This window comes from Panthera leo, chromosome B4 (assembly GCF_018350215.1).
Source record: "Panthera leo isolate Ple1 chromosome B4, P.leo_Ple1_pat1.1, whole genome shotgun sequence".
Lineage (NCBI taxonomy): Eukaryota > Metazoa > Chordata > Mammalia > Carnivora > Felidae > Panthera > Panthera leo.
In genome coordinates this window covers 17,013,118-17,035,112 of record NC_056685.1, presented here as the reverse complement: position 1 = coordinate 17,035,112, position 21,995 = coordinate 17,013,118, and the positions used below count along the sequence as shown (strand labels likewise).

At 38.3% G+C, this 21,995-nt stretch overlaps 1 protein-coding gene across 4 annotated transcripts in view; it reads right to left on the bottom strand.

Annotated features, from left to right (window-relative positions):
- The window catches only part of ARL5B (ADP ribosylation factor like GTPase 5B), a 30,837-nt gene that overhangs the window by 7,254 nt on the left and 1,588 nt on the right, over positions 1 to 21,995 (bottom strand). For all 4 annotated transcript variants that reach the window (XM_042945050.1, XM_042945047.1, XM_042945049.1 and 1 more), the window contains 4 exons: positions 7,986 to 8,046; positions 6,260 to 6,407; positions 3,051 to 3,134; positions 526 to 677 (listed from right to left, as the gene is read on the bottom strand). In XM_042945050.1, coding sequence (XP_042800984.1) covers positions 526 to 677; positions 3,051 to 3,134; positions 6,260 to 6,403 — 380 coding nt within the window. In that variant the 5' untranslated portion in view covers positions 6,404 to 6,407; positions 7,986 to 8,046. The remainder of the gene's footprint in view (positions 1 to 525; positions 678 to 3,050; positions 3,135 to 6,259; positions 6,408 to 7,985; positions 8,047 to 21,995) is intronic.

Sequence of the window (21,995 nt, the reverse complement as noted above, 5' to 3'; positions counted from 1 at the left end):
CGCCCCTTAAATGTTTGGTCTCTTGAAGTATGTCCCACCAAAGGACTCCGAATAATAAAGGAGATGTACTCTTGTGGAAAGCTGAAAGTTCAGGTTTAATTATGCCTTTACTGAAATGTGAAATTTCTTTGAAGCTTCCTCTTTAATTCAGGCAACACTACAGTCCCCCACCTCCGCCGCCCAGTTAGTAAATGATACAAGAAATGAATATCCACTGAAAATCTGGATTGTGAAAACTTAATTCAAAAGTTTGTTATTGACATTTTATGCTAAAATATTCTGTTTATATTAAAAGTTACAAAACATGCGTCAGTAACTTTGCTAAAGTGTAATTTAACAACAGTAACCGACTAAACTTATTTTTACCTTATAAAATTGAAATACAAAAACTATCTTTAAGAACAACAACAACAAACCCAAAAAACAAAAACAAAAACCCAAAAGAGCATCAAAGAAGAAACAACTGCCTTAAAAAACAGAAATTTGACAGAAGTCATACCTCCCCCCATGTTGTTTAGCACTTACCCTTCTCCTGTTAAAGCACAGCAGGACTGAATGTGCCATGGATGATCCTTAATTGAACTAAGGGTGAGGTATTTAGAGATTTCAGCTGCTGTCATACACCCTTTCATATCCTGTTTATTTGCAAAGATCAGGACTGCGGCTTTCCGTAAATCCTGCAATCAATATGAAATATTTCTAAAACATGAAATAGCACAATTCAAATTAAACTAATGAAGCAGGAAGGTCAAATATGTCCAACTGGACAGTTATAATGAAATCCCTCTACTTTAAAATGATTGATTAGGCAGTAATATTTAACTTAAAAATTTTATTGAGGGGCACCTGGCTGGCTGAGTGAGTAAAGCATGCGACTCTTGATCTCAGGGCCATGAGTTCAAGCCCCACACCAGAAGTAGAACTTACTTAAAAAATAAAACCTCAATTAAATAAACAAACGAATAAATGGAAATTGTATCAAGATGAAAATAAATTTTCTCAATAGTGATTTAATGATTCGCTCTAACAAAGATAGGCTAAATAACATAAGCTAGATCATCAAAAATTATTTTTATATTGTTGGGCCAAAGGGGTCAGACTAAAAGTAAAATAAACATGCATCTTAAACATTGATTTAAAACTATACGAGCAGGGGTGCGTGGGTGGCCCAGTCAGGTAAGCGGTTGACTTCGGCTCAGGTCATGACCTCACGATTTGTGAGTTCAAGCCCCGCGTCGGGCTCTGTGCTGATGATAGCTTAGAGCCTGGAGCCTGCTTCAGATTCTGTGTCTCCCTCTCTCTCTATCCCTCCCCGACTAGTGCTCTGTCTGTATCTCTCAAAAATAAATAAATGTAAAAAACAACAACAAAAAAAACTATATAAGCAATATTCTAATAGGCAAATACGGTAATATGTTGCCAAACAGTACAGAATCTCTCCAAATTTATTTTTAAAGTTTATTTATTTGTTTTGAGAGAGAGAGAGAGAGAGAGAGAGAGAACAAGCAGGCGAGCACACATGCACACACACACAGGAGGGGCAGAGAGAAAGAATCCCAAGTAGGCCCCGTGTTACCAGCACAGAGCCCCATATGGGGCTCAAACTCACAAACCATGAGATGATGACCTGAGACGAAACCAAGAGTTGGACACTTAACTGACTGAGCCCCCCAGGCGCCCCAAGAATTTCTCCAAATTTAAAGAAGAGCGCAGAAGGTGAAAGGCTGGGCAATGCTCATGACTACTGGTATAAGGTAACCACATTCATTTATGCTCACTGCAGAACTGTTCATATTATCAAAATATTAGAAATAATCTAATGTTCATTAATAGAAGGACAGATCAACTGTGATAGATTCATACAAAATAATACTACATAGCTGTTGAAAGGAATGAAACCAATGCCGTATGTGCTGATGTGGATAATCACAATGCTGTGCACAAAACCCCCCAAACGGAGTTACATATATATATACACATATACTTATATATATATATATATATAAGTATATGTATATATATATATACAAGTATATGTGTATATATATATATATATAAGTATATGTATATATATATATATAAGTATATGTATATACATATACACACACATATATACGTGTGTGTATATATATACATATACATATATATACATACATACGTATATATACATACATATACATACGTATACATATATATATACGTATGTATACGTATGTATATATATGTATACGTATGTATATATAAGATTTTATGAACAATGATGAGGCGCTTGGGTGGCTCAGTTGCCTGAGTGTCAGGTCATGATCTGGCAGTTCGTGGGTCCAAGCCCCGTGTCTGTCTCTGTGCTGAGCTTTCTTGAGATCCTCTGTCTCCCTCTCTCTCTGCCTCTCCTGTGCCCATGTGCATTCTTTCTCTCTCAAAAATAAACATTTTTAAAAAAGATTTTATGAACAATGAAATACAGTATTTTATACAACTGACAAATAAAAATGTAGGGAAAATATAAAAATATACATGGGATTGATTCTCACTCCTTTTAGGATAATATAATTCTTTTAGGACTCTTTGAGAGAAAGGAAGGAAATGAGATTCGGGGGGGGGGGGTCTCATAAGATATTTAGTATCTTATATTGGATGGTAGGTGGATGGATGTGTTTTATTACCTAAGTTTTTTGGTCTATCTTAAATTGTTAGAATCAAGTGGTCTCAGATTATTCACTAAAGAATTTTCAGTGATTATAAACTCTTGGAAAAAAACACTCAAGTTTTCCCTCTTTCTTGCTTCAATTTATTGGACTCTTTAAGACATGAATGAATAGTTTTAACCTTGAAAAATCTTATCAATAACAATAATAGGCTACAAATTAATGTGCTGAGTTGTTTTCAAGTCTGAAAACATAATGAAACTTTTTGACTTCAAGACGTCCATCAAAACACAACATTTTGCTAATGATGAAATAACCCACAGCAAAGCATATCATCTTTGTAAAAAAGCAAAACCAGCACACAGATACCTTACTCCACTGTTTACGTTTGCTTTCAAAATTTACCTCGTGAGCCAACATTCTGTATAACTCTTCTTTTGTAATTGCTAGTCGTTCCCTGTCAATGCTATCAACCACGAGAATGATGAACTAGAAGACAATTAAAAAGAAAGAAAATTGAATGGAATGTTGAAGTTTTCTGCAAAACTACTCTCAAGTGACAGAATATTTTCATGACGTCATCATTACTTTAAAATGGTCTTTTTCATGAAGAGTTTGTATTGTACTGTAAAATCCACATGTTCAGAAAAGAACTCATCATTTCAACAAAGAAAAACTATGCCCGAGTTTATTTTAAAAAGGTGATATTTGAATACACAATACGCTGTAACACTAGGATTTATTTTAAATGCAAGTAATAAAAAATAATTTTTAAAAAGAAAGTCACAGTAACTTAAATAACTTCCACTAAAACTCTATACCGCTGACTTAAGCAATCAGTAGTTATTTATGTTTGAGACAGTTTTCTGCCTACTAGGGACACACAAGTTAGTCTGAAAGAAAAAGAGAAAAACACACACACACACACAGACTAATGAACAAGACATTTTTACATAGCAATGCCAACAGTAAGAGCCCCAGAAAAAATGTGCTACACGGAAACATACCCACTTAGGGGTTAACACGCTAGAGTGGGTGTAGGTGAAATTAAAGAGCAGCAAGCAAAGACAGCTGGAGAAAACTGTTGGTAAAGGTGTATATGAAAAACGTGGGGTCTTACACATTAGAAATAAAAGCATCTTTGGTAAGAAAAATAAGATACAGTGTGAAAGGGCCTCTAATCAAATCTTAGAAGAAGAAAGTTAAAAAGTGAGATTAAGCGATGCTAAAGGTTTTAATAGACTGGCTCAGAATAAATGGAGAGGGGGAGGGTGAAACCAGATTGTTCAGATGACCTTAACATTAGGCAAAGAGGCAAGTGGAGAAATCTGCCTAGAAACCGTGAAGGGCAAGGAAGAAAATGGAAGGAATAAAGGTAAGAAACATGGCAAGTTCGCATGGACAGAACATAGGGAACTTAATGAGAGGAAGGTGGCAGGAATTCATCGGCAGCTGAACTCCTTGTCTTATAATGGAGACACTGGGCTTTTGGAGGACTCCTTACGGAGAAGAAGTTAAGAGGACGACAATGGTGAAGAAGGCCATGGGGGAAACGTCACATGGGCAGGCCCGTGACATAGAATCTAAGATTGCAAATGCTAGGTGCCGTGCTGGTGTGCTGTGATAAAGGCCATAGGTTCTTGTAGTAATTGTGAATTCTTATAGAAATGGTTTATTAAAATTCTGCTCCTGAAACCAATATTACACTCTGTTAACTAACCAGACCTTACATACAAATTTGGAAGAAAAAAATTAAATAAGAAAAATAGCTTATTATAAAAAACATTTCATGCAAACGGTGTCATTAATAACATATGTCTTTCTGGATCCATGCGGAGTCTTCTAGAGTTTCTGCAACTTCAAAAACTACCCTCTTGTAAGGTTATCGATATACATGGATCAGCTAGAATCAACTCTAACCTCTTCATCAAAAGTAACGGCTCCTCGGGGCGCCTGGGTGGCGCAGTCGGTTAAGCCTCCGACTTCAGCCATGTCACGATCTCACGGTCCCTGAGTTCGAGCCCCGCGTCGGGCTCTGGGCTGATGGCTCAGAGCCTGGAGCCTGTTTCCGATTCTGTGTCTCCCTCTCTCTCTGTCCCTCCCCCATTCATGCTCTGTCTCTCTCTGTCCCAAAAATAAAAAATAAAAACGTTGAAAAAAAGAAGAAAAAAAAAAAAAAAGTAACGGCTCCTCTCCCACACAACTGCAGTTAACTGTGAGCTTTGACAGGGCACCAAGAGCTATGCTGCTTAAATACAGGTGACCCTTGAACAACATGGGTTTGAGCTGAGCAGATCCCCTTAAATGTGATTCTTTAACTGTACAGGACTGTACATGTATTTTCTGCTTATGATTTTTTAATAACATTCTTTTCTCTAGCTTACTTTATTGTAAGAATACAGCATATAATACATACAACATACAAAGGGTGTGTTAATCCACTCTTTTTGTTATCTGTAAGGCTTCTGCTCAACAGTAGGTTATTAGTAAAGTTTCTGAGGAGTCCAGGTATATGTGGATTTTTGGCCACACCATGGGTCAGTGTCCCTAACACTGGCATTATTCAAGGGGCAACTGTAGCCATATGGTAAAAGGTTGTTTCTCTCTTTCTAACATTTTTAGTTGCAGAATACTTTACTATAGAAGTATACATTAAGCTAACCTTGAACCGTATTTGCTTACCAACCTATCCCCCCGCTTCAAATAAGAAAAGTTAAGTGCTACTACAACCGTTAAAGACCTAGGATGTGCCATTTTGGTTGGACCAATCACAAACTGCACTGGAATATATATGCATAGGTACATATGCTATCGCAGTATAAATCTAGAGGAATATATGTTTATTTAAAAAGGAAACTTATTCACCAAAAATTCCTTGCCTCTCCCCACCTCCTCTGCACACACCCTTCAAAAAAGCCACTCAATTTTTAATAGGCTTCATTTTAGGAAAAAATAATTGGTCAGACGTCCCTGTCTGTAAAGAGAAATTACGGATTCAATTGTACATCAGTATACTCAAAGATAAATCTGTCTCGATAGCACTGCATGGTTTTAAAAAAACCTGCTTAACAAGAAATAAACACAGAAATAGAAGCTAGTCCAGACTGTTTCCTGGGTTGGCTCGGAAGCAGTAAAGTAGCGAAATAAGTGACAGAGAAGTTGGGGGCGGGTGCTGCAAAACCATTTGTTTTTTTAACTAAAATATAATCTCACCAAAATTTCGAATGCTCAATTCGTGTTATTTGAAAATCTTGTATTCAATTACGCCTAAAATATTTTATTCCTCCCTAACCAGAGCTTCTCTCAGCTGTGAGATCTTGGGACAGGTTATCTAACTGATCCCGGTCTCCACCTTCTCCAACAGCAGAGACCTGACAGGAGCACTGGGAGGAGAACTATCCGGATACAGTCCGCCCTGCAGCGGGCGCGCAACCAACAGTGGGCATTAGTCTTTCTACTTGCCTTCCCTCTGGTATTTGAAAACCTCAAATTCCTTACCGAAAAGGATCTTATTGGAAAGCAACTGCCAACATGCCTCGTGGGGACTGCCTATCTATTTTCTGGGTTGACTCTGTGGTCCTTGTTATTAACATTCAGAAATTGGCTCAGTATACCTCTGTGTTTGAGTAATACGTGTTCCAGGACGACCTCAGTGATTCTTGACCACCAATATCCCACATAAGAAAATGCGTGTTCTTCACAACTATTTCTTCAACATTGCTTCCTATGGTTGGAGATGTGTGAACCACTTCATTCATTAAGCTGTTGAAAGACACCATAACAAATCTTTTGTAAATCTTGAGAACCGGAGGGAAGTTTTATCCCACCAACGACAGCACCAAAACTAGAACCAGGGAGGACATTTAATGCAAACACCTAGACAAAGAACAAGCCTTGAAGGAAGACTTTTTTTTTTTTTTTCCTCTTAATGGAATAAACTAAAGGCTTGATCTGGAGAGATGGAAACACTGTGGTGTGAGTTTGTATTCCTGCGGCCAAAATTCCAAACCACCATGCCCTTGTTATCGGAGCAGAACCAGGGCCCTTTCCCGAAAGAGCAAGTTTCTAGGTGACTGTGACATCAACGCTCGCAAAGTAGCAACCACTGAATAGCAGGCTGTGTATAATTCTGAAGCCTGTCCACGTGAGAAAATTGAGACTTGGGTCAGCCATAAAAATTAGTTCAGGCCTATTAACCTAAACCACAGCCTTAAAAAGATAAGGCTACAGGCAAATGAAAATTTTAATTAAAATTAACTGTAAATATATTTAGAATACTAAGGCTCATACCACGTTTATCATAATTATGCATTAAGACACATTAATTCATTCATTCAACAAATATGTATTTGCCTATAATACGCTGCTACTGTGTTGAAAGAAGTCTCCAACTGTCTCTTGGGTCTTACATGTTTTTGAAGCTATGTGGAAAATTATTTCAATAACTGACAGGTTTCTGAAATGTTTACATTTGATGTTTAAAGGCAGAGTCGCATTAAAATACATAATTGATAACGGATGAATGTTTTAAAGTAAAACAAGTAGTCATTCTACTGTAAAACAACAAGCCACAAGTTAGCAGCTTTTTAGCAAAGGAGCCGAAAAACACATTAGGCACTGCTTAAGTGAAGTGTTTCCAGACAGCTGTCAGGTGACAGACTTAGGATGAGGTGGAAAGAGACAAGAGTCACACAATCGAGCACCGTATCTTACAACTACTTGTTAAAAGGCTTGGGACATAGATCCATTTCCACTGTTTAACATGGATCATTTCATTAATCCTGAAAGGATGATGGGAGCTACTCTGATCTGACAAGTGGACTGACAGGCTGTTAAAACTTCCTTCAAGTATTAATGTATCTCTCTGGAAGCCTCCAGCCTTTCCTGGCTGCGAGTGACAAAAGCAGGACTTTCAGGGGTGATCTTCATTTCTTTTGATTTGACAAGTCTGCCTAAGTTGAAACAATTCAGAGCTATTAGTCAAGAGAGTAGCAATGAGCTTCCTAGAGATACTGGTCTCCTTGTATGAACCGCAGTGTGGGAAGAATGAAGTGAAGTGCACTTTATCACCTCACTGCAGCACTATGATGGATGCTTTATTTATTTTAGTTTAATATTAAGTCTTTCTTTCAAGGCCAGAAAAAGACGAGGGTTTGTGAAGGCTGTACCAAACATACAGCCCTTTTATTCACTTTTGAAACAAATTTTGTGCTCGGTAAAATACAAAAACCATTACGCTTAGTTTTTTGCGGGATATTACAATGGTATCTTATTAATTACACAAAATTGGTTCTGGTAACTTAAATAATGAAGACTGTTTAAATAAATAACTATACTTACAATTGGTAAAGAATGGTGGTTTTCCCTGCATTATCCAGTCCCACTATAATTACTTTGTGTTCTACAAAAAGAAAACAAACCAGAAACATTTAACACTACTACAATTACATGCTTGCAACAATGATTATTAGTTAGCTTTCTAATGAGGATCATTCGTCGGATTCTTATTACTGGATTGTTAAAACACAGAGTAAACAGAGCTTCACGATGTCAAGGTTACCTACGTTAAGGGAGGCCATCTAGTATGATGTTCTCCACCTGGCTGTCTTATAAACTTAGAATGTGAGATCCGGGTTTAGAGGGAAGTTCAAGAGAAGCGGTGTGGGGGGAATAACACAAATTCTGATCCTGACAAGGCACTACGACGTACAACCTAAGTTTTAAAAAATTGTTTTCCACACCTGCTTGTCACCTCTGCTAATCAAATCAGCTTTTTAGCAAGTTGTTTTTACACCTGGGAAGTTTTCCCACCTACATGCGGTTTCTTCCTTTCACGAAGAAATCCAATTTAAAACACAAAAATGAAAAGGTTTCCCTGTCACCAACAGGACACACGTATTCTCTCCATCAGTTTCTCATTCTTTCCGTCATCTTATTTCTTTTCCGAAGTTTATTTATTTTGAGAGAAAGAGACAGAGCGTGCACGTGCACACGCAAGAGGAGAGGGGCAGAGAGGGAATCCCAAGCAGGCTCCACACTGTTAGTGTGGCACTGGGCGTGGGACTTGAACCCATAGACCGTGAGATCACGACCCGAGCGGAAATCAAGGGCTGGACACTCAGCCCCTTAAACGACTGAGCCACCCAGGTGCCCCTCCTTCCATTAATTTAAAGATAAATAAGCAATTGCTTAGTTCTCAAGGCTTTTTCAATCTGGATTTTACAACTCTTCTGAGTAGATACTGTTTCTGCTCCTCACGCAACAAAAACCTCTTGAGTCTTCTCTCTCTGGCACCTTTGTTTCACTGATAGATTTTAAGGCCCATCTAATCATTCTGTTAAGTGGTACATACTCTGAAACCTCTTTTGAACGCAGAGAAGACACTTCCGAGTCATCTTTTCTAGATTTTACAGAACATATTAAAGATACCTCTCTTCCCCAGGGCAGAAGGCTTAAAAAGCTACCAGGGAACCTTCGTAAGAACCACAACACAATCGATTTATTTGTAGCCAACGATTTGACATATTTCCTATCAGAACCCTGCTCCCCTTGTTAACCTGTGATAATATAAAAACTCGGATTATACATCAGACATCAGCTCGTATTCCTACTCGAGAGTGTTTATACTGCATCAGTCAAAAAGAGAGGCCATTGTTCACAGACAAGTTCTTAGGTGACAAACTATGAATCTTTATGCGTCTTTAACGACCTGAACACTGTCTGTACTGCCTGTAATACCACAGGACTAAGGACATGGTTCTCTCGAAGGGCTTTTTTCACTATGGCAGAAACTGCTTTGTAAGACGCAAAAAAGAACAGAACTTGTTCGCTTATTATAACTCACTATAATTCTCCTTATTTGACTCTCTTTGGTTCATATCCCCTAATTTCTAAAGGAGCCAATCTTTATTCTTCTCCCTTTACAGTCCAAGAATGAGAACCCTCTTTCAGTGGAGGAACAAGCATTCTAAATTTTGGGGACAGCTGGAAACCACCTGCCCAGCATCTGGAGACCAAAGGGTCCCTGCGGGAGTGAGAAGGAAGCCAGTAGTCTGGAAGTAAGCTAAACTTGGGCGTGGACACTTCTGCTGGGAAAGGAAAACAGAAGGTAGTACCACGTGGTTCACTGTTGAGGCCACTAAACTGAACCAACACCCGGGGCCATTTTCAAACAGCCCTGCCCTCGCTTCACATTTTGTATGATGATGATCAGAGTATTGAAGGCGTGCGACAGGAAAAGTCATAAATAATGCATCATTTTTTAAAGTTTATTTAAATAAGAGAAAGAGGGAGAGAGAGAATCCCAAGTTCTTATTTATTTAAATAAGAGCAGAGGGGCAGAGAGAGAGGGAGAGAGAGAATCCCAAGCACGAATTGTGAGATCATGACCTGAGGTGAAATCAAGAGTCCGATGCTTAATGACTGAGCCACCAGGCGCCCTGCCCTCATCATGCATCATTCTGAAAGACTGGCCCCAATTTGAACTAAGTCAGAGGTGACGAACTCTGAAGGTGAAGAGAACATGAGTTTTATGACAGTTTCAACTGAGTGATTAACTTCAGGTCTTTTTCAGATTCCTTTTCCCCTCAGTAATAGGGAATTCTAGCAATTAAGACAAAACAATTTCACCTCGGTCTTATAATAAAGGTATTACATCAATCCTTCACTTAAACTGAGGCCTATCTTCTGGTGCAACCTGAGTCTACATTCTAACAAAACATCATCAATGGGAAAGAGCTAAATATTTTTTTAAAGTATGAAATAACAAAAATAAACAATAAAAGCATGAAATAAGTGTAGTATATTTTATTTTTGTTAATTTTTTTAATGTTTATTTTTGAGAGAGAAAGAGAGAGAGAGAGAGAGAGACAGCACGAGTGGGAGAAGGGCAGAGAGAGAGATAGACAGAATCTGAAGCAGGCTCCAGGCTCCCAGCTGTCAGCTCAGAGCCTGACGAAGGGCTCAAACCCACAAACCTGAGCCAAAGTTGGACACTTAACTGGCTGAGCCACCCAGGCACCCCAAGAATGTATTGTATTGAACTTTTTTAATGTTTATTTTTGAGAAACTGAGTGAAAGCAGGGGAGGGGCAGAGAGAGAGGGAGACAGAGGCTCGTTGGGGGCAGTGCACTGACTGCAGAGAGCCTGATGCGGGGCTCAAACTCACGAACCGCCAAGATATGATGTGAGCCTAAGTCAGACACTTAACCCACTGAGCCACCCAGGAGCCCCAACAGAGTGCATTTTAAATCTTTTCTTTGAAAAAGCACCTCTTGAACATCATCTGTACAGTAAGAGGGAAATCAAGTTCAACGGGCATTTACTAAAAAGCCAAGTACAAAATAAAAGCTGTTTGTACTCTGCGGCATAACTGTAATTCTTCCTCCCATCTTCAAAGGCCTCCATTGTACTTTGCTGCTACTTGAGTATGCCAATGACCAAGGGCCTGAGCTCATAAATGCTAGTGAGTCAAGCTTTTACCTATTCAAGAAGAACACGGACGGCACCTACCTTTACTGTCAGCAGGAAAGGAAATTCATATGCTGCTCTAAATGTCCATAAGTGGTGTCTAGATTAATAAAGTATAAATCATCTGATACCACTTGACGTTAAAAAAACATGGCTTGGGGCGCCTGGGTGGCGCAGTCGGTTAAGCGTCCGACTTCAGCCAGGTCACGATCTCGCGGTCCGTGAGTTCGAGCCCCGCGTCAGGTTCTGGGCTGATGGCTCGGAGCCTGGAGCCTGTTTCCGATTCTGTGTCTCCCTCTCTCTCTGCCCCTCCCCCGTTAATGCTCTGTCTCTCTCTGTCCCAAAAAAAAAAAAAAAAAAAAAAGTTGAAAAAAAAAAAATTAAAAAAAAAAAAACATGGCTTAAGGTACTTGTTCTGTACTGCTTTTCAGCTGCGTGTAATCAACAGCCAACATACAGACCTTGTTTTATGTACAGGAACAAAAATATCAGCTAAATTATGTAACTATTAGTGATTTCCTGCAGTCATGGTAAAATGATTTCCTTCACCTATCACAGTTAACTAAAGCAGATACTAAAAATGATGCTTGTAAGTTTGTACTATATCACCCAATAATTTTTGTTGTTTACCTAATAGATTAAAAAAAAAAAAAAAACTTTCAAAATGTATCATTCTAGTTCAGTTCAGTCTCGGTGAAGTGGGGAAAGAATCTATCCTAACAGTCAGATTTTGAGTTGCTGCCAATCAGATGAACGTCAGACACTTAACATCACTTTTACTTGCGGAGCCAGGAGTGGGGATTTCTGATTCACCAGAATTGAAATGTCTCAAGTTGTGAGGAGAAAACCATACAACTGTGTGCTTTTATAATTTCAACTGATCCTCAACGTGGATATGTAAACTGTATATTCTTTTAAGCCCAACTACTCTCCATGAAAATGAAGTATTTAGTTTAGACAGACAGAGACGTAATCGATTCTCATTTAACCTCAAACAGGGAAAACTATGAACATAGATAATACTACATTCTTTATTTAGAATGATTTTTGCAAATGTAATCAGAAGTTTACCCTCTTTATTGTTTTTCAGTAGTGTTATTAAAATCAGTATATTATCACAGAGAAGGAGCTGCCCCTGTTTGGGGCCAGAAATGTGTGTGTTGGGGACAGAGTGGGTGCAACTTACACACTTTCTTGGACAGCCAAATAAGTCTGGGTTAAAACATCACCCTAAGTATCAGAGCTACAATGAATCCAAATGTTGAAATGTGCCTGCACACCATGAGACAGTTACCCTGACACCACATTTTACTAGAAATCTCTTCCAGGACACCAGGCTGCACCTCTTCCCAGAATAGAGGGCTGAGAGGAGAGCATTTCCAGTTCTACTTAGGAATCCATGCCTGTCCAGAGTCAACACAAAGCATGTTTATTTACCCTAAATGAAGGTCCAATTGTACAGCTTTTGTTTAATTTTCATCAAGTGTTTGCACAAAAGTTTCTCTGCACTCTTGGCTATGGTATTTGGATCTCCTTAAAAGCTGGCGCATACTATTTTGTAAGCAGGGCATAAAGACATAAAGCCTACACAGAATGAGGTTTCAAAACAAAATTATTAAGAGTGCTTGCTTATAGACAAACACAGGTAAAAGATGGCTAAAAATAAAAATCATGGAAAAAGAAACTTCAAAAAAATAAGTGGAGGAAATATCAAAGAAATTCGTGTGATAAAATGATCGACTTGTGTTTTTAAAATACAAGAAAGCCCAAAAGATATCATGAAATAGGGATCACTACCTTCTAGATACATACCTGCACCAACACTGTCACTTAACAAGAGCCTTAAACGAACGCAGAGTATGTAAACAGCTTCGCAACTAAACAAGGAAAAATACTCCATGCCAAATTTGGTGATTCAGCAAATTTCGGGTATCGCATATACAGAAAATGAGTTTGAATGGTTGCAAGGGGTAGGTATTAAAAAGTCAGAAGATAGGATGTCACCAACTGAGGCCTGAAGGCCTGCACAGCAATGATGAGCACCCAAGGAAGTCTGCTCTTGGGGAAAAAAAAAAAAAAAAAAAAAGGAAACGTCATATAAACTAACTCTGTCTTATATTATACTGGTTATAGAATCATAAAACATTATAGCTTGGAACAGACTGCAGAATTTGAGATTTATTCCTTCTCTCCCACCTCTTCACCTACAAATGTGCCACCTATAAAGGCATTTCTGAGGAACCAAGGTCTCCAAAAACATGTTAACTATTGACCTGGGCCATCTTGCTGATGTTCTAGATAAGAAATTAAGGTCCTATCGGGGCGCCTAGGTGGCTCAGTCACTTGAGCGACAGACTTTGCCTCAGGTCATGATCTCACAGTCTGTGAGTTGGAGGCTTGAGTTGGAGGCTTGAGTTGGAGCCCTGCGTTGGACTCTGTGCTGACCACTCAGAGCCTGGGGCCTGCTTCGGATTCTGTGTCTCCCTCTCTCTCTCTGCCCCTTCCCCACTCATGCTCTGTCTCAGAAATAAGTAAACATTAAAGAAAAAAAAGAAATTAAGGTCCTATGAGTTTAAGTAATGTGTTCTAGTAAACACTGGTAAGAGTCAGCATTTGCTGCCCCACTCTTTTTGCTATAAAGCATTAATTCCCCTTCCAAATTCTTCAGTCTCTCCCACTCCCCCACAGTATCCGTCTTCCTGGATGCCTAAATTTCGTCAAGAGCAGCTACATAAATCTGATGAGGCAACAATTCAACATTTATTGAGTTCATTTTATGCATGACTGTAACATTTAAGACTAACAAGGCAAGCTCTCTACCCTCAAAAATCTTAAAGGCAGATATGTAAATAAGCACTTACAATACACCATCATCAGTACAAAGCAACAGATACCGAAGAATCCTACGGTAATATTCCCAAGGATAAGTGAGATCTAGAATCCAACTCTCAGCCGAGGAAATAAATGTCAACAGTAAAAAGGAATATTACAGAGTGTGAAGAATCCTACGGTAATATTCCCAAGGATAAGTGAGATCTAGAATCCAACTCTCAGCCGAGGAAATAAATGTCAACAGTAAAAAGGAATATTACAGAGTGTGAAGAATCCTACGGTAATATTCCCAAGGATAAGTGAGATCTAGAATCCAACTCTCAGCCGAGGAAATAAATGTCAACAGTAAAAAGGAATATTACAGAGTGTCGGTATGACTGTTTTCTGGGCATTGTGGAAGTTAATCCTCACCATCATTCCATAAGAAAGTGGTGGCATTCCTTTTACTGAAGAGAAAACTGAGCCTTAGGCTAAATAACATGCTGGGAAGTTTGGCTAATGGTCTCCCAGTGTGATGCCTCCCCATCTTTATGACAAAATTGAGTCTTACAGAATAATAAATAAGAACAGCTTACTGGATAGAAGAAAAACACTCTTCTGGTAGATAAGGGGATTAAATACAGATAAAAAGGAAAGACATCAAAGAGTCTAATAGGTAGAACACTACCATCACAGACCACAGTGAAGGGCCTAAGCCCAAAGATTCCAACTTGCTACACAAAGGCAATAGAAGAAAGGCTTCGACAAGGAAATATTGAAGTTGATTTTAACTTCTACAGTTTTCTAGAGAATTCAAATGTTGCCCAGGGGAAGGTTAAACTCTGGAAGGCAAATTTTTTTTAATGGTTTTATTTTATTTTTAAGAGACAGTGAGTGAGTGGGGGAGGGGCAGAGAGAGAGGAGGACAGAGGATCCCAACCAGGCTTCACGCTGGCAGCAGAGAGCCCGATGCAGGGCTCGAATTCACAAACCCAGTGGTGAGATCAGGACCTGAGCTAAAGTCAGATGTTTAACCGACTGAGGCACCCAGGCGCCCGGGAAGGCAAATGTTAAGGGGCAGAGACAGTGCACGGTTTTCGAACTTGTAGGACAATGACCACAGTTAAATACATTTTGCCTGATGACCCAGGATGCACACAACTGAAATAAAAGTTTCACAAAACGGTACCTTTACTGAGATACACTGTGATAGTTTCTATTGTAGAATATCATTCCTTTATTTACTTATTTTTTCGTTAAGTAGGCTCCATACCCAATGTGGGGCTTGATGCTCTAACCGACTCAGCCCGCTAGATGCCCCTGTTCAATTCTTTTTTAAATGCTGATCCTCACTGAATGGACTCTATAACTTAGTAATGGGTTATGTTGGGCAATTTGGGGAAACAACCGTATTTGAGAAATACAAGTGAACTGGGTAAGTATAAAAATATTCAAACATTTACAAATTCAAGAAGCTCAGCAAAACGCGAACAGGGTAAATACAAAGAAAAGCAAAGCTACGTATGTCATGGTCAATCTGCTAAAAACCAAAGATAAAGGAAGAATCCTGAAGGTGGCAAGAGAAGATGACAGACTAGATAGGGAAGTTAATATATGAATGTTGGCTGTCACAGGAAAAAAAATGGAGGCCTGAAGACAATGGAATGACAACTTTGAAGCACTAAAGGGAGAAAAAAAATATTGACCTAAGATGCTATATTCAGTAACAATATACTTCAAGAACGAAGGCAAAATAGAGACACTTTCAGATGAAAGAAAACTAAGAATTCATCACCAGCATAGCTACACAACAAAAAATGCTGAAATTCTTGAATTTGGAGGGAAATTACACTAGACAGAAATTCAAAACATCAAAAATAGCAATGTAAGTAAATGTAAGAGGAAATTTTACCCTTTCTTAAAATATTGAGGAATATGTGACTGTTTATAGCTAAAATTAAAACACTGTACTGTATAATTTATAACTAATGTAGATACCATACATATAGCATATAACCCGTATGGTTATATAGGACTAGGGGAAGAGAGAGTATAACCATACCATTTCTTACACTTTACAAGTGTTATTTACTAAGTAGATTGAGAAAAGGTAACAATGCATGTTGTAATCAATCCCTAGAAGAACCATAAAAAGAATGCAAAAATGATCACTGAAAAAGCCAGTAAATAAAATGGAATTCTAAAAATAAAAACCAAACCATTAATGCAAAGTGGGAAAGGAGGAATAGAGAAACAACAAAACATAACAAATGTAGATGGGACAAAGAAGAAATAATAAAATAGTGCACCTTAATATCTGACTGTACCATAAATCATACCATATTGATAAATTTGCCCAAACATTCCAATTAAAAGAGACAGAGTTTCACACTACATTAAAAAAAATCACAAGATCACACCCTATGCTGTCTGGCAGAAATACACATTAAGATACAGAATATCGGAACAATGCTAACAACCACCATAACCGAATAAACATTTATAGAGTATTGCACACAATTGCAGATTACATATTTCCTTCAGGCACAAGTGGTGCATGCACCAAAGAGATCATTTGGATAGACTATAAAAAAGCCTCAATAAGACTGACAAAAGATGGAAATCTTACAGAGGATATTTCTGACAACAATGGAATTAAGTTAGGAACCAATAATGAGCTATTTAGAAAAATAAATATTTGAAAACTAAACACTTATAAATAATCCATAAGTCAAAGAAGAAATCACAAACAAAATAATTAAAACCTTTGAAACTGAATGACATACAGCATATTAAAATTTGTGGAATGAAGCTAACACACTTCTTAGGAAGTTCTTATGGCTTTAAAACGTTATATATATGGGGAGCCTGGGTGGCTCAGTGGGCTAAACATCTGACTCTTGATCTTGGCTCAGGTCATGATCTCATAGTTCATGACTCTGCCACCCTAGTTGGGCTCTGCACTGACCCACGGAGCCTGCTGGAGAATCTCTCTGCCCCTCTCTCTGCCCCCTTCCCAATTGCGCTTTCCCTCTCTCTCTCAAAGTACGTAAATAAACTTTAAAAAATTGTTACATGTGAATGGAAAAAGGGACAAGAACAATAACACACACAGTCTTCATAAGGGTGGGGGAATTAAAGTAAACCCAAAGTAAGTAGATGAAAGGAAGTACGAAGCAGGAATTAGTAACATAAAAACCAGAAAACAACAGTGAAAATTAAAATCTTTGAAAAGATTAACAAACATGTCGGAGGACTGACACTATCAGACTTCAAAATTTACAGAGAAGTAGGACAATAATCAAGATTGTGTAGTATGGCTTTGGGATGGGCATACAGATCAATGGAAGAGGGATGTCCAGAGAGAAGACTCCCAGTCTTTTGACAAAAGCTCTAAAGCAATCCATTGGGAAAGGAAAGTCTTCAAGTAAATTATGCTAGAACAAGCAGATATCCATGTAAAAAAAAAAAAATAATAATAATAATGAATTCTAACCCCCTATACTTGTGTCATAACTGCAAAATAACTTGAGATGGCTCACAGCCCTAAGCATAAAAGCCAAAGCTTGTAGGTGAAAGGAACAGTACACAGAAAGCAACAACAATTAAAAAAAAAAAAAATGTTGAAAAAAAAATCAGGTTTCACCAAAATTAAAAATTTCCACTTAGCAAAAACTCCCCATTAAGAAAATGAATAAGTAAGCCAAAGACTGGGATAAAATATTCACAAAACATATCTAACAAAGGTCTCAATTCCAGATGATATAAATAATTATATATAATTTTTTTAAAGAAAAAAAATTTAATGGGAAAGGATTTGAACGTTCTGCAAAAGAAATCCAAATGTTCAGTCAGCACATGAAAAAAGCACATTAATATCCAAAAGTCATCAGAGAAATGAAATTAAAACCAAAATGAGGTATCACTATTCATCCAACAAAATAACTAAAATTAAAAAGACTGGTGACGTCAAATGTTGGTGAGGATGTTAAAAGAAGTCTCAAACACTGCTGGTGAGAGTATAAAAATGGTTTAACACTCTGGAAAACAATCTAATAGTTTCTTATAAAACTAATCACATATCTACTCTATGACTTAAAAACGGCACTTCTAGGGGTACCTGGATGGCTCAGTCAGTTAAGCATCCAACTCTGGATTTCGGCTCAGGTCATGATCTCAGGGTTCATGGGTTTGAGCCCCACATAGGGCTTGGTGCTGATAACTGCTGAGCTTGCTTGGGATTCTCTCTCTCTGCCCCTCCTCTGCTCATGCTTTCTCTCTCTCTCTCAAAATAAATAAACTTTAGGGGCGTCTGGGTGGGTCAGTCTGACTTCAGCTCAGGTCATGATCTCGCGGTTTGTGAGTTCAAGGCCCGAGCTGACACCTTGGAGCCTGAAGCCCGTTTCGGATTCTGTGTCTCCCTCCCTCTCTGCCCCTCCTCCACTCATGCTCTGTCTCTCTGTCTCTCTCAAAACTAAAAGCACATTAAAATTTTTTTGAATAAATTTATACATATACTTAAAACAAATAAAATTGCACTTCTATACATTTACCTAAAAGAAATGAAAACATGTCTACAAAAAGTCATTAGACTATTCACGTATTACAACTAGTCATGATGCAAATGAATAAACAAACTGTGGTCTATGCACGTGATGAAATGATAACAGATCTAAGGGAAAAGCCTCCAGTGGGAAAGGCTAATGCAAACAGAAGCAGAAACAGAAAATTAGGGAGAAGAAAACTTCAGAGAAACTTGGAAGACACAGTATTATGAAACAATGCCATAAAAGCGATTAGAGTTAACATTCAGCAAATAAAAGGTTTTCATAAATTAAAAATATGATAGCAGAACCAAAATACTCAATATGAAGACTGGAAGACAAAGGAAATATCCTAGAAAACAGAACTGGGAGAAAAAAAAAAGAAAAGACAGTAAAATGGAAAAGAATACTTGATAATCAAGTAGCACAATACGATCGGTAATATTTCCAAAAGAGTAGAGGAAGAAATCCTAAGAGAAATTAAAAAAAAAAAAAAAATTCTTAGACCTGAAAACGTCCAACTTTATGTTGGAAAGGTCCAGAGGCCTAGCACAGTGAACCAAAAAAGACATATAACAAGGCATGTGCATTTCAAATTGAAAAATACCAGGGACGGGCCTCCTGGGGGGCCTCAGTCGGTTAAGCGCACATTGGACTCTTGATTTCGGCTCAGGTCATAATCTAACAGTTCATGGATTTGAGCCCTGCATCCACCGCCATGCTCACAGCATGGAGCCTGCTTGGGATTCTCTCTCCCCCTCTCTCGCTCTCAAAGTAAGTAAATAAACTTAAAAAAATCGAATAAAAAATAAAAATGCCAGGGAAGATCAGAAAAGTCCAAGAGTCCACTAGAAAGAGAAAGAGAAAACAGATCAGAGGAGGAACGATACTGGTCTCCTCGACAACACTAGAAGCTAGAGGACAATGACAATATCTTCAAATACCTTCTGAAAGAAAGGTTTTCCGACTCAGAATTTTATATTCAGCCCAATTATAAATCAAAAATGAGGACAAATACATTTTCAGGACAGACTTACTACATTTTCATGCATTCGGAATCGCAAAAAAAAAAGTGACTGCTTTGGACACCTTCGCAGGACATTTCTGTAGGATGTGCTTCATAAATAAGAGGAAAGCAAGAAAGACATAAGTCCTAATAAAACAGAAAAGCAAAGGCAATTCCTGGAATGACTGTAAAGACGAATCCAGCACAGCTGTGTAGCAGGCAGAGGGAAGCAAGAGCAGTTTGGAGCAGGAGGGAATACTGAGGGAGCTTCGAGGAAGGCTAAATCATGTGACTGAGTGTATTATGGGGAAACTTGTATGGGGAGTTTTGGGATGGAATGAAAGGACTTAGTCAAACATACAAAGTAAACTAAAGCAATGGGATGTTGTAATTATTTACTCTAGGGGGAAAAAGTTATAGGAAAAAGGGAAACCTACACCGTGGCTCAGGAGCGACTAAATTTTGCAATCACTAAAAATGAAAAGACAGTGCGTATCAAACCAAAACACTGTATTGGGATGATAAGGGAAAAGGGCCTTAAGAGCTCTTCTACCATAATAAGACAAATGCTTAGTACACCCGAAACTAATACAATCTATGTCCATTACATCTCAAAGGACAAATGATAATGCTTCAAGTTTCCACATAGGCATACTATTCAAAAATATGGAAGTGTTTACCGAAAGAGATATATACACAAGTCTGTAAGATAATCCGATTTGAAATTACTTCCTTCATTGATAACTGCATCCCAGTAATGTATTCTGGCACAAATTGCTGAACCTGTGTACTTTGTCATAGTTTCATTTAGTCAAACACGCTTTAGCGTACTTATTCCCAGAAAGATATCAAATTTAAGAGAAGATGCTTTGTGTTGTAAAATGCTACAGGAAAAAAAGATGGGAGGCAAATACTGGAAGGAAAAAAAAAAAAAAAAAAAAAAAGACAAGGGAAAGGAGTCCTTAAAGTAAGATATGTAGTTCTCAACCCTGGCTGCAAATATGAATCACCTAGGCATTGATGCCCAGGATACTCTGCCGCATTCTCATCTAACTGGTCTAAGGTACAGCCTTGGGCTTATTTATTCTAACACTCAACCAAGATTGAGTCATTTGAGTATCTCTGGATTAGTTGTATGACAGTGGTGAAAATGGAAAATGCTGAGACTGTCAGTGCTGTTGATACAGAAAGTAAAAAATACAGGACTAAAGCAGCAGTCTGTTCACATTATTCCCCTGCTTAAAAAATAACATAAAACGAGCAAACACTTCAATGGCTCCCATGGCTTGCTCTGTACATACAGTTTAATGTCTTAGTTGGTCCACACACAAGGCCCTCTGTGATCTGCCTCCAGGGGCTACCTCTCCAGCCTCATCTCTAACTCCCCACAGGCAAACTAAGATACTGCCAAACTAAACTATTTTCAGCTTCCTTCAATGTACCAAAGTATTTGATTCCTCTCCCATTTGCATATTATTAGTCCTTCAGCCTAGAATAATATGCCCCTTCTACTCAGTCTACTTAGCATGCCCTCTAAACTCCTACTTACATTAAAGTACAAGTATACCTTTTCCCGTAGTCTTCCAGGATCCACTTGAGAAAAAATTAATCACTTACTTCTTGGCAATCATCACCACACTTTCATACATTGTTAAACCATTTACCGCACTGCATTTTCCCCCATAGGTCTCACTGACTGATCTTTGAGTACTTTGGGAACAAGTTAACTGTGTTACCGTTTCTGTTTTTCGCCTTCCTATCTGCTATGCCTAATTGAAGACTGGCTTATGGCCCATGACTAAATGTCAGTTGCATGAATGAGTGAGTATAAAATGACAGGAGGACCACTAGCTCTAAATTTTCAACAGGGAAGTTAAAGGAAAAGAAAAATTCTAAGTAGTAATGGGGATTGCGGAGGCCTGACAAATTCTGGGACTTGAAGCAGCCTATGAATGCTTTTCCTCATCTCCTAAATCTTTCCCCTACACCCTCCATTCCCCACTAGTCTGATTAAGGAAGGTCCGATAAGTAAATGATTAATTAAATAATAATACTAAAACAGTGGAGAAGAGGAATAGGATGGGTTACACAAGGAGAAACAAAGACTTTGGTACTGTTTTGTTTCTTAAACTACGCGAAAAGATAGGCAGGCTATAACTGGGTTGACCTTTATAGTCTTTAGCATGTCTTAAAATGCTGCTTTACATATAGCAGTGAACTCAAGTAACAAGGACTGGAAAATATAAACTGCTGAAAAAAAAAATCACATGTTAAATGTACAGATGATATCGTTAAAGAATTAAATTCCGAGCACTCTGAAATTACCTGAAATGTGATATCTGTGGTAACTGCAAACATAAACGTAATTGCATGTATGTGTGTGTGTGTGTGTATACATTCACTTATAATCTTGGAAAAGACTAGTGTTCTCAGCTATGGAACAAGTGAACTAAAGCCATTTCATTCTCTTCACTTCTCAAATCCAGGAAAAAAAAACCCACGTGAGCAGTAACAGTTGGT